The 13,340-nt window shown below is 36.2% G+C and overlaps 1 protein-coding gene across 1 annotated transcript; it reads right to left on the reverse strand.

Annotated features, from left to right (window-relative positions):
• Window positions 1-2,055: 2,055 nt before the first annotated feature.
• Window positions 2,056-3,177, reverse strand: LOC131858342 (uncharacterized). The gene has a single exon (XM_059211554.1). The coding sequence runs from the start codon at window positions 3,175-3,177 to the stop codon at window positions 2,056-2,058; it is 1,122 nt and encodes a 373-aa protein (XP_059067537.1).
• Between the last annotated feature and the right edge of the window lie 10,163 nt (window positions 3,178-13,340).

The raw sequence follows: 13,340 nt of genomic DNA on the forward strand, positions 1-13,340 counted from the left end.
AGGCCATGCCTTAGCTAAGCTTCTCTCCCTCTAAGCATGGTACCCCAAGTTGACTTTGTATTCTCCAGATTTTGAACCGCACCAGAAGATGCAATCATTAAAATTAGAAATAGAAATATGTCTAGCACTTAAGATGTTTTGGAGAAGATTACATAACATCGGGTTCCCCAAATTCACCCACTTCCATCTTCTGCATGAGGCATTAGGAAGATCTTCCTTGAAATAATTGCAAATAAACGACCCCAATTGGGATTCAACCATTTGAATCTAGGTCGGATCCTTAATAAGGTCACAAATAGCCACCTCCCCATCCCATGAATCATACCAAAATTTTGCAGATTGTCCATTTCCTATCTACCATGAGACATGTTCTGTTATTATGTGTCTGCAGCCCCATAAAAAATTCCAGGTGGCTGAGCCCTTGACTGAGTTTACAATAGTTAGAATTTTGTTAGGCTCGTCAAAATCCAAATATTTCTTCTAGAATATTGAGCACCATAAATTTTGGGGTTCATGATACATCTTCCAGGTTAGCGTAGTACCAAGCGCAATGTTTTGCAATTCCATCTTGCAGAGCCCAGCACCAACCAATTCCTTTTGAAGGCACATCGTATCCTAGTTAATAAGTGGAACTCTATTGACAACTTTGGCCCCATCCCATACAAATTTCCTCAACAGATTATCTAGTTTTTTCCCAGCAGCCAAAGGTAGTTTGAAACAAGACATGTTGTATATGGGAATAGCAGATAAAATTGATTTAACCATAGTTAATCGACCTGCCTATGACAGCCATCGATTTTTCCATAACTGTGATTTTGCTTCACAAAATTGCATTACATCTTCCCAAATCTGGGACTGGCAGCTGCCCTTATTGATTCTTACACCAAGACTCTTTAATGGAAGCTCAGCTAATTTAATTCCCATGAGCCCGGATATCCTTGATTGGGTCTGCCTGTTGGTATTGAACATGAAGAGCTGTGATTTCTCTTTGTTCATAATCTGTCCTAAGCATTCCGAGTAGAGTTCTAGGGTATCCAAAATAGATTTCGCTTCAGTCATGGTTGCTTCTCCAAAAACCATGGTATCGTCTACAAATTGTGAATGAGTGATAGCACCCAGCTGATCATGCACTCGAATTCCTTTCCAAGCACCCCTCACATGCCTTTTCTGTATAAGCTTCCCAAGTACTTCAGCTATCAATACAAACAAGGAAAGAGATAGAGGGTCACCCTACCGTAAGCCATTCATAGCTGGGAAGAATCCACAAACATTTCCATTTACTAGGATTGAGAATTTAACCATAGATATGCATTGCTTGATACATTCAATCCAGGAGGAGGGAAAGCCAAAATGATCCAGCACACAAATAAGAAAATTCCATATAACACGGTCATATGCCTTTTCTACATCTAATTTAATAGCCATACCACTTGATTTTTCTTTATGCATTGTGTGAATTACCTCTGATACAAGGATGATGTTGTCCGCAATTTCTCTGCCAGAAGTGAAGCCATTCTGGTGTTCTGATTTAAGCTTAGGAAGAAGTTTCTTTAGTCTTCCCGCCATAGCTATAGCATTAATTTTGTAAATTGTGTTCCACAATGATATAGGTCTGTAATCTTTCATTGTCATGCAATCTGGCTTCTTCGAAACTAAATTAATCAATGTGTGGTTGATTTCTTTTACGAACTTCTTTTTCTTCCAGAATTCCTCGACAATCTGCCAAATGTCACTCCCCAGGAAATCCCAACATTTCTAGATAAATTCAACATTGATTCCATCCGGCCCAGGGGCCTTATGTGGGTGCAGAGCAAAGGCTGCCATCCTTATCTCTTCCAATGAGTAGGGAGCTAGTAGCATTTGCCGATCCTCATCAGATACTAGAGTGTCAACAACTTCAGAAACCAATGGAAAGACAGATACTTGGGTTCCCAGTGACCCGCCCAACAAATTCCTAAAGTGTTCTTCCACGACTAGTTCAATTCCCTTATCAGTACATACTCAATTGCCATTACTATCTAGGACCGAGTAGATCCTATTAGCATTCCTTCTAGATTACACTGAGGAATGAAAAAAAATCGTATTTGAGTCACCCTCTGCTATCCAATTCTCTCGTGATTTATCCTTCCAGTATACTTCCTCTCGAGTTAAGATCTCTGCATATTTTTTTTTGAGAAGTTTTTCAGCCTCATACTCTAAATTGGTCATACCATTGGCTATAATCAAATTATTTAATTCCTCCATTATAGATTCAATTCTTTCCTTCTTAGCAAACACGTTTTTGAATGTATGTTTGTTCCACTCTTTCAGTTTACATTTTAAAAATTGTGTGCGTTTGACGAATTTGAAGTTTGGTGAACCAGAAAAAATGTTTCTCACTGCCCACCAACTTCTGAGAAGATCAAGGAGGGAAGGGCCCTGCCACCACATATTCAGAAATTTAAAATAGCTTTTGCAGTCAACTTGTTCATGGGAAATTGCAAGTGTAATTGGTAAATGATCCAAGCCACAATGAGGTTCAATTGATGTTTCAAGGGTGTGGTTACTCAACACCCACCACTCTCCCACAAAAAACTTGTCAAGAAGTTCTGAAATATTGGAGAAGTTCACTCTATGGTTGTTCCAAGTGAATTTCCATTTTTTGGGAATAACATCAACGAGCCTGCAATTGTACACAAACTCCCTAAAGTCCTCCATGACTTTAGTAGGCTTTCTTAGCCCTCCAGCTTTATCATTGAAATCTAATATGGCATTAAAGTCTCTAGCCATAATAACCTTCCCTAATTCACCTAGATTAGCCTGTATGGTAATTTTGTTCCAAACCCTTAGCTTATCTTCAGTCCTTATAGGACCATAGATGTTGAAAAGTGGGAAACACAAATTGGTCCTTTTACATTTGATGGAGCAAGCCATCCAAAAATCACAGGATGCAATACATCTAACCTCAATACTGTCCGACTTCCAAAGGATCCCAAGACAACCCAAAGATCCCATGGAATCTTGGAAATGACCACCCCATTTGTAGAAATACTTCTTAAACTCATCCACCTTTTCAGCTTTTATCTTTGTTTCTTGTAGTAAAAACACATCAGAATTCATCTTGGTCAAAGCTCTTTTGACCAAGCATATTTTGTCAAAGGCAGAGAGGCCCCTGACATTCCATGAAGATATCTTCATTGTTCTCCAAGAGAGGCCTTACCTACCTTGGATACTTTCAAATAGTCCAAAACACTGACTAGTCCCGTCTCCCTAGCTCTTTGCTCGCTAATTGTTTTATTGCTCTTTCTACCCTTCATGCCTTTGCATCTGCCAAACAATGCATTTGCCAATTGACTAATACATCGAGGATCAAGATTGCCTAGGTCATCTAAATCCTTATTTGTGTTGGATGGGAGAGATGATTTAGATCCTAAGATAGAATTACCATCCTCCGAATTGGCTATCTCATGCGGTTGAATTTGTGTATCATTCTATTCCACATTAGGTTTTCCATTAGGGATCGACTTCAAAATCGGGTTAGGTAATTCAGTCGTATTGTCCCCATGCTGTGGCTTATCATCCAACTTGGGGCAGTCCACTGGTGGCGTTTCCCCTAATTTGATAATGTCTTTACCTTTCCGATCCCGATTTGCCATTCTGCTGGGCTTATTGTGAGCTTTCCTGACATATACACCGCATCTATCCATGGTGTGAGTCTGGCTACCACATCTGTGACAGGGAATTAACTCTTGTTCGACTTCGACCTGTTGAAGCCAAACTCCATCCTTGGTGACAAGGGTGATATAATCTGGGATTTTTTTAACCGCCGCGATTTTGACTCTTGCATAAATGTATAAGTCTTCTCGGATGATTCCTTCATCAATTTCCAATAGAGTGCCCAAAGATCGGCCAATAATTTTTAGGCTTGGGTCACTCCGGTACTCTGTGGGAAGATTGAATAGCCTAATCCACACGGGTTTCTCATAAACCACAAGTGGAGTGGGGTCAAAATTTGGAGCCCACGGTTGAACATACAGCAGATGTCCTTCTAGGTACCAATTTTGCAATTGTAGGATATGATTTCTTTCCTCCAGTTCTGGTGGACAGCCACAAAAAATCCCTTCGGGAGGAATTTGACAACGACATGGTTACCCCAATTAGTGTCGACCCAATCCCTAATGTCTTTCCTTGGCAGTTTGGGCCCAATAACTCTAGCAATAATGGCGTGTTGCTTAAAAATACACCTATCATCTTCGACAACCTCCGATAGGTCAATTTCACAACCTGGTATATTCTGATGAGGAGATCTCGGGAATTCTGTATTATTGGACCAGGGATCTTGGTTTTGAGATGTATTCGCATCCTTTTCATTTTGTTCGGCAGTGTCGATCCAATCAACATCAAGGACCTTCCATTTGGTCACACCCTGGCGCACTGATTCTCTGACATGGGGGACTCCTCTACAAGCTCCTCGCTGGTGTAGTAGAGTTTCGCCAAACTTCTTCTGGGCTTCGCACTTTGTCTATGAAATCTCGAGCTCCGACTGATCCTCCATTGTATCCAATAAAAATAATATTATAATATAATAACAATATTGTATAATATGATAATAATATTATAATATTATTATAATATTATTATCATATTATATAATAAAATCATATATAACATGATGTAATAATAATATTATTATAATATTAAAATATTAAATATATTTTTTACTTAAATATTTTTAATGTATAATTAAACTAAGAATAAAAATAATGCTAAAATATAATATAATAATATAATAATATATAATATTATAATAAAATGGTATACTATATCCTATATAATATAATACACTAATATGATATATGGAGTAATAATAATATTGTTGATGGTGTTTAGATGCACTATCGAACACAGAATAAAGTATTGAATACTTTATCCTCTCTTGAGTAAAGACTCTCAAATGCTAAAGATTCGCAAAGGATCACTTGAGATGACTCCAAGGTTCTTTTATGTTAGGTCTTAACATGTCAGACAGCTTCAGTTGTATTGATGTGATTTGTTGTACCTGCGAGGGGACTTACGTTGAATGCTTGAACTGCTTTGGATATCACTGGAACGTGAAGTTCACTTGACTTGATTAAAAAAAGAGAAAAAGATAACTTGACTTGATTAAAAAAAGAGAAAAAGATAAGGGTTGAGAGAGACTATTCTAATTCTAAGAATGTAGGAGCAATGGATGACCTTTGATGAAACTCTAACTAAGTCTTGCTTTGACATGCAACAAACATCTGCACAAGGCTAGTATGATCTTCTAAGGGTAGCTTTAGAATTTTCAAATCATCTCTCCAAGCATAAATACCATCAAGTTGATGCATATCAATGAAGAAGCGATAATTCAAGTTAAGCTTCGCTAAATGATTTTTAGTTGACTACGCAGGGCACATTACCATAGACAAGGTGTTAGTAGTATGGATATACGAATTTCACCATTGATCATACAAAGCTCTTCCATTTATCTAAATAACATGAAATTAAATCGAGAAGTATAGAGACCGTGCAAATTGTTGAATCAACACATAGAATTCACCATTTCTTCAATGAAGTTTACATGTCTTTTGCAACAATATCTTGGCAACAATCTTTTCCTTTTCTTTCTATTCTACTCTAAAATGTTATCTATCTAATATCTACTGACTAATAACTATTGACTATTAACTTTACAAATGATGAAGTGAGGCCTTTTATAGTGTTCTCATTATATTTCAGTGGCTCAAATCGATTTCAGATCAATGGCCAAGATTACAAGATAGAAACCCTAATTAGGGTTTGTTGAACCCATTGTAAAACCTTTAATGCTTGACCAATGATACAATTACATTTGACATGACACATGTCCCTTCTAGAAAATTTGACCAATAGATGAAGGTGGTAGGTACATCAAACTTCGTGCCTTTGTAGTAGTTATCTTCTTGTGATGAATGAGCTTAGGTGCATTGAATCTGGATGCCCTCTTGTGAAATAATGTAATTTGATGTAATGATGATTGGGTGCCAACTCAACCTGGTTGATCTTCATAACTCATCACAAGTGTGCAATTGAATGAAGGAACTAGGCATATCTCTTGATATTCAACACATTCGAGCGTTTGATGTGACGATGACTTCGCTCATGTTGACCTTCTAACTTTGATTAGCTCTTTCGCATGTCTTGATCACTTGCATTTACGAACCTTCATTTAGCTATAATCGCAATGATTCTTGGATTTCTGAAGGAAATTCAAGATTGTAAAAATTTCATCTTTGAATGCTTGATATCAATAATTGTTCGTCGCGCTGATTGCCTGCATTAGACCCTATCGTCCCCGATACATGATCCTCGTCGTGCTTTGAAGTGCATTGGTCCTATTTCTTCCTATGTGAGCTCGCCTTACTACCGCCATCTTACACCTGCAAGAAAACGAACTTAACAATCTATATCTAAACTAGGATTTATAACCTTAAGAGTGATAAACTCTGAAAATATGAATTTAAACCCTAGGCTACATTCGTCACCCTTAACATGAACGATATGATCATCAATATTAATAATGAGGCTATAAACGATAAAAAATATTCAGAATTCACTTAAGGGGGAATTTGCGATTAGGACAAATAAACCAATATTGAAATAAGGTTGTGATTAGACGCCTGAAATATACCACCTAAGTGAGATTCACACCCATAGATGAATGTGTTGTGACTGTGTAAGTATGACGCAAACTGTGGCAGAATCGTACTCCCAAAATGAACTCGTTGTGGCTTAGTATAGCTGGCGGAATTCATTGATATATGACAATAACAAAGTAGCCACCTTCAAAGACCAGTTCGCTGTGATGCAGAGTGATTAGTTTGCCTCCTTCCAGAATGAACAAAGTCATTAATGCAGATCGGATAATTTTCTTTCAATTCGCTGTCTAAATCAGAACCACCTTACAAACATGAATCGCTGAGCATGATGAATCTAGAAATAGAAGAAGTTCGCCCAATGATTGAAGTCGCTTTCTAAATTTAAATCGCTGAAAATGATGAGTTCACTGCCCAGAAAACAGAATCACTGTTCAGAAGAACCAATTCGATCCAGTGGAATGATTGAATGCATTTACGCAAACTTCAAATCGCCAAATATCACTCCAATCTGATGGTGATACGAATCGCTGTGGGTGATCTACCTAGGATCACTATTGAAATAAAATTGCGAGAAAAAAAGGTAAAGTCGCTGCCAATAGTGATCTGGTATTACCGGAAATGAGGGCAGATTGGAATCGCTGAATGTCCAAGTTCAATATAAGTTGCCAAACTTCAGAATCGCCACCATATATGATCAAGAATATGTCAAAAGTTGAATCGCTCAATCTCTGATATAAGATCGCTCCCTCCAAAACAAGAATCGCTGATGTATGAAGAGACTCGCTAGTGCTTGGAAATGAAGTCGAACAAAATGCTCAGATCGCCTCGTCTTTGAAGTGAACTCGCTGCCAAATATGTCTTAATCGCTGTCAAGAGGTAAAGATCTGATCAAAACTCCAATCGCTGTTGCTAATATATATTGGCTGTAGCTCAACTGTTGACAATCAACAGCAAATTGGCTTCCAAATTGATCAAATGAAATGATCAAATTGAAGCCTATAAAAATCGACACGTCACCACAAAGGTCTTGCAACTAATGCTTCAGGTGGGATGATAAGCACCTCGAACGCCTTCATTCAATATTTGGTCGCTATGGATTGCAAATTTTAAATGACCACCTTGATACTCTAAATCATAGTGCTTTGCATTATATCAAAGCCTCGAATTTTACCTTAAGACTCCAAATTGCTTTGTAATCTCTCTTAAGAGAACACTTCTTATTAAATGCCATATGATAATACCAATGCATGCTTTTAGAGTTTTACAACTTGGCGCCACCTTTACCATTAGCAATAGGCTTCGAGTTTTGCTCCTAGACGTCCAAAATATAATTGCCTTGAAATTATCTCACAAAGATAAGCATTTCTTATTATTAAATATATTGCGATCACCTACTTGCAACATATCATCGATATTGAAACCATTTAATTAAAGGGCCTTGCATCGCATTGATACTTGATATCTTCCTTGAGTTTTTAAAAATTGTCATCGAATGCACTCTTGAAATTGCATCATGGAAAAGTCCAAGTCTCGATGATTCATTAACTCAAACTTGCACTTCTTTATTGTTGATTGAATAATTAAAAAAAAATCATTTGGGGTGATTTGTATCGTTAGGAGGAGTGATATGCAACGCACGCTATTTAAAAGTAGCAGTGCTACTAAAAGACACTGCTTAAAAGTAGCGGTGGCATCGCTTGAAAGCAGTAGTGGCATGCCTTAGCCAAAATTTCTTGATTTTCATTTTACTTTATTTTATTTTTCAAAGTTTTTATTTTTTATTTTTATTTTTCAATTTTTTTTGGATTTTATAAAATTTTAAGTTTTTTTTGTATTTTTTAAATTTCTCTTTGTTTTGTATTTTTTGAATTTTTGACTCTAATTTTAAATTAAGACACCCTATTCTACGACTATGCCTAAAAAAGTGGAGGTCCCCATTTGCAATGGGACAATGTGTGATTTGGTCACAATAACTATTATAATATTAACATATAATACCATTATTATATAATATTTTAGCTATTGGCTACACTTTTAACTCATATTATTTTTTCTCAAATTGAAAGTTACAATTTTTAATGTTACACAAAAATTATATAGCTCATAATCAATTTTTTTGTATAACGTTATAATAAAATGATATACTACAAACTACATTAAATAATAAACTAATATATTATATGTAATAAATATTATAAAATTTAATATATAATACAATTATTTTATGATCCCATAGGCATATATAAAGGTTGGCTCGATATGGAAACTTATCATTCTTTGCATGAAATGGCAAGGTCTTGTATAACCAATGCAGAGGAGATGGAATGCATCTTTATCCTGGAGTATGAATGCAGATGCTCAAGGAAGTTTGTGTGGGAAGGTTTAAAGGAGACTTTTGATTTTAGCTAAGACGTGGAAGATGGAGTCATATGAAAAGTGAATTCCTAAAAAAAAAATTTACAACATTGCAAGGACCGTCAGGGATAATACAATGACTGGGAAGGTTGTCTAGCATCTGGACATTTGAGGCTTGTAGGAGCTAGTAGTGAATGAATTGAGAAAATGAAAACATAAGCATTCAAGGTTCTAGTTGTAGATGTCGCCAGCTTTGAGGTAGCAATCAAGGATGGGGGCATGAAAGATACAATTGCAGTGATGAGGGATGTCATGAGAAGGAACGATATGGAGACCTATGAATACATGAGTAGTGTAAATGAAAATTTTTTCACTTAAGGCCATTAGAGTCAAGGTTTTCTCTCTTTGTTCACATTTTCTAACCCATTTTTTTGTGTTTTAATGGAAATATAAAAATATTTAAAATATAATTATTGTATAATATTTTAGTTAGTGGCTACACTTTTAACTCAAATTATAGTTTCCCAAATCAAAAGTTACAATTTCTAATGTTATAAAAAAAAATTATATAGTTCATAATCATTTTTGTATATTTTTTTCCCACATTGGGTCAAAGTTATGAGCCAATTAGATTGAAGAAAAATAATTTTTCAATAATTTTTTGTTAAAATAATTGCAAACTTACTTTTGTGAAGTAAAAAAGAAAATAATATGAAAAAGAATCTTTATATGTGATTGGTTGAAAATATGAATTCTAATAACGAGTTAGGAACAAGGCCATTGGTATAGTTCTTTGACAAAACTAATAGGGGAGAGGGATCATTAATCATGAAGACCAATTTCTTCAACATGTAGTTGTCACATGGAATATTGTAAGATATTTTTTTTTTAGAAATGTAAGATGGGCACTTAACTATCTACAAATAAGGTTTGAAGGTGTTGGTGTAAATTATGTATCATAATTACACTTTACTTAAGTTGACTTAGGGTAATGCATTTCATAGTAGTTTGGATATGAGATAGTTAGGAAAGTGTGCACATAGGGATGAATATGTAGGAAAAATTTCACCTTTTGTGGTCTTCTCTTGTTATTGCATTCCACCTTTGGTGGGTGATCCACCTCTTGTGGAATATTTTATTATTTCTCCTACCTACCCCTACCTACCCTTGTTTCTCATTGAGCCACATGGCATGATTATATGCACACATATCCATATGGCCTTGCCTTTATAAGAAGGATCATCTACATTGTATATAATTTTGGATGATACAGTTGATCATTATTTTGCATCTTTATTAGAATATAGTTTAGTCTCATCCAATCTATTTGTCTCTCTTTTGTACTATTCAATGTGCTCTAGATCTTAACTATCATCAACAAATTCTTACATGGTATCATATCCATTAGGGCTTAGTTTGGTAGTCTATTTGGAGACATTTTTTAGCATTCATATTTCAGATATGGGGAACTGCAAAAATTGGGGACATCCTATGGCAATTTTGGCCTCACCATTGCATCTAGGAGGCTATTTCTATGAATTTTGAGTATAAATTCACCTATATTTGGTGAAAATTGATTTCGGGCCTTTTGCGGAAACATTTGCCCAATTTGGGCATACGGTATGATTTTGCAAAAATTAAAAAAAAATGTATAATTTTTTCTTTGAATTTTTTATTTTCTATATTTTAAATAATTCACAGTTTTTTTAAATTTAATTCGTAAAAGTTATTTGTTAAAAAATAAAAAATTATTGTGTCATGGAGCGATTCCCCCTACCTAAACTTGTATTCTGCATTCAATTCTCTACATGATTGTATACATTGAAAGCCCTGTTGCTCACATTTTCCACCTTGCGGCCAGTTTTTGCCACCACCTGTAGCACCTTTCTGGGAACCACCTACTCTCCGTCACTAACTCCAAGAGTGCAAGTCACCTGCTTTCTGTCATCCCTGCCACCATTGGTCGGCCTTGGCCCTTCTACCCGGCTCAATCACAACCACACCACTGCCCTATTTTGTTGATCACATGGTGTAATTTAATTTGTGCTCACCGCCACCTCGCCGACATGTAGCACAACATCATTTGCCACTCGGGTTCTATCATTGCCCCAGTCAGCCACTCTGTTAGCTTGCGCCAGTGCCAAGTGGCATACATTCATAGGGCCAAAATGCATAGCAGGAAGGCCAAGCCATCATCCCATTAGCACATCATACAATGCACACAGGAACCTTGTAGAATTCCACCTCATGTGTATGTATGGCCAGATCACCAACACATCAGTTTTTCTGTATTGCTACATTGGATTCCATAGTATATGAAACCAATCATAGCTCACCACGTGTCATATTTTGCATGGTACAGATGCCGATGTAGGGGGTGTGATGGGCTAGTAACAAAAAAACAACCGTTAAATTTAACATAGTATTTTGCTAATGTCAACACTGCATCAGCCAATTTTTTGAAAATTTTCAGCCCCTCTCCAATGAGCTTTTTGATTTTGCAGGCCAACTTTGGAGGCCCATAACTTGCTCATTTTAGCTCCTTTTTTGGTGATTTTTTTTTTTATTTGGGCTAATTTTTTCGTTCTCTTCACAGTGGTGGTGGAATTTTCTAATTTTAATGGACATATTTCTCACAATTTTTAGTTTAGCATAAATGTACATGTCCAATCCTTGATTTGCAACTTCAGAGGCTTCGCTCAGGCTCATACGACCTCCTTTTTAGGTGCCATTTTTTTGGAAGTGCATAATTTTTTGTCTAATTTCATGTGGTGCCATCATATTTTTACCATTGTGAGTAGAAATTGTACTTTCAATATTTGGTCAGTTTTGGCCTATTTGGTACTTATATTTTGCTTGGATCTCAGATTAGATCTCTTGCAGTATTTGTTGGAGTCTCTTATAGCCTATTTGAGGTAGTTGTAAAGTTGAAAAAGGAAGTCCACGTTTCTTTATTTTACAAGTGGCCATTGTAATCACACTAAGTATAAAGTGTCAAATCATCATTTTTTTATTTTTTTTATTTTTTTGGCGGGGGGTTCTTTGATTGAGTGAATTTGGGGTGGGGGGTGTCTTTTGTCATTGTGCCTCTTTCTATCTTGTATTTTTCATTTTGGTGCTATGAGTTCTCCTAAATTTCCACTTTTAACTCCACATAATTATGCATCATGGAAAATTAAAGCATGGAGTAAGTTAATGGAAAAAAGAATCATTCATTATGTAAATGGAAAAATAATAGAACCACCTGATCCTAATGTTGATCATAATGCTCAAGTTAAATGGATCACTAAAAATTCTATGGCACTTGGAACTTTGAGAAAGTATGTATCAGATGACCTCATTTTTTACATTGAGAAATGTTATATGGTCAAAGAGGCTTGGGATATTTATGAAACATTGCATGGTCAAGTTGATAAGATTGGGGGCTACAAGCTTGATGGTGAAGTCACAACATTGGATCCAAAGCATTTTGATACAATCCAAGATTATGTCATGAAAGAAAATGAGCTAAGAGAAAAGCTTGAGGATTGTGGCATTGACCAAAAGGATGCTCAATTGGTTTATAACTTGTTGGACAAGATTCCATCAGATTATCCAACCTTTGTTTCTATATTTCACACCCATCGATTGCCTCAAGCTACCTCATACACTCCACCATCATTTGATGCATTCACAAAGATGTTGATACTTGAGCAATCTAAGTTGACCAAGATGAGGATTCTCAAATCTTCAAAGTCACAAGCTTTGGTGGCTAATAAAGGGAATCAGAGCAATCAAGGAAAAGGCAAGAACCAAAAGCAACCTAAGCCAAGGCCACAACAAGATGGAGCACAATCATCCTATCCACAACAAGGTGATTCTACATCCTCACCTAAGAGGAAAGCATATAAGGACAATCTTTTTGTGCATATTGCAAGAAGTCAGGACACGATGAACATCATTGTTACAAGAAGGATATTGATGAATTGAAACATCTTCTTGAGAAGAATAGAATCAGTTTACTTTCTAAAACGTCTACTTTGACTTCTTCTTCCAAACAAAAGGATAAAGGAAAGGATCACTCTTTTGAGTCCAAAGGAAAAGGAAAAGCTCTTTGTGCTACTACAAGTCATGATTTATGGAGATGGCTTCTAGATTCAAGAGCTTCTCCTCTTCATTTGACCTTACAACATGTCACATATTTCGATGGGCAATCATACATATATGAATGAGATTGAGAAAGGATCTATTACCATTGGGGATAACTCCTTCAATGATGTGTTGTGTGTACCACATTTCACAAACAATCTTCTTTCCATCTATCAAAGCACTCGAAGGTCAACAAGGAAAACTATGGAGTTCACACCT

Source organism: Cryptomeria japonica, chromosome 9 (assembly GCF_030272615.1).
Source record: "Cryptomeria japonica chromosome 9, Sugi_1.0, whole genome shotgun sequence".
In the NCBI taxonomy this organism is placed as follows: domain Eukaryota; kingdom Viridiplantae; phylum Streptophyta; class Pinopsida; order Cupressales; family Cupressaceae; genus Cryptomeria; species Cryptomeria japonica.

Excerpts from the sequence above, each read along its gene's own strand:
- LOC131858342 (XM_059211554.1), bottom strand. The coding sequence starts at position 3,177 with ATGAAGATATCTTCATGGAATGTCAGGGGCCTCTCTGCCTTTGACAAA.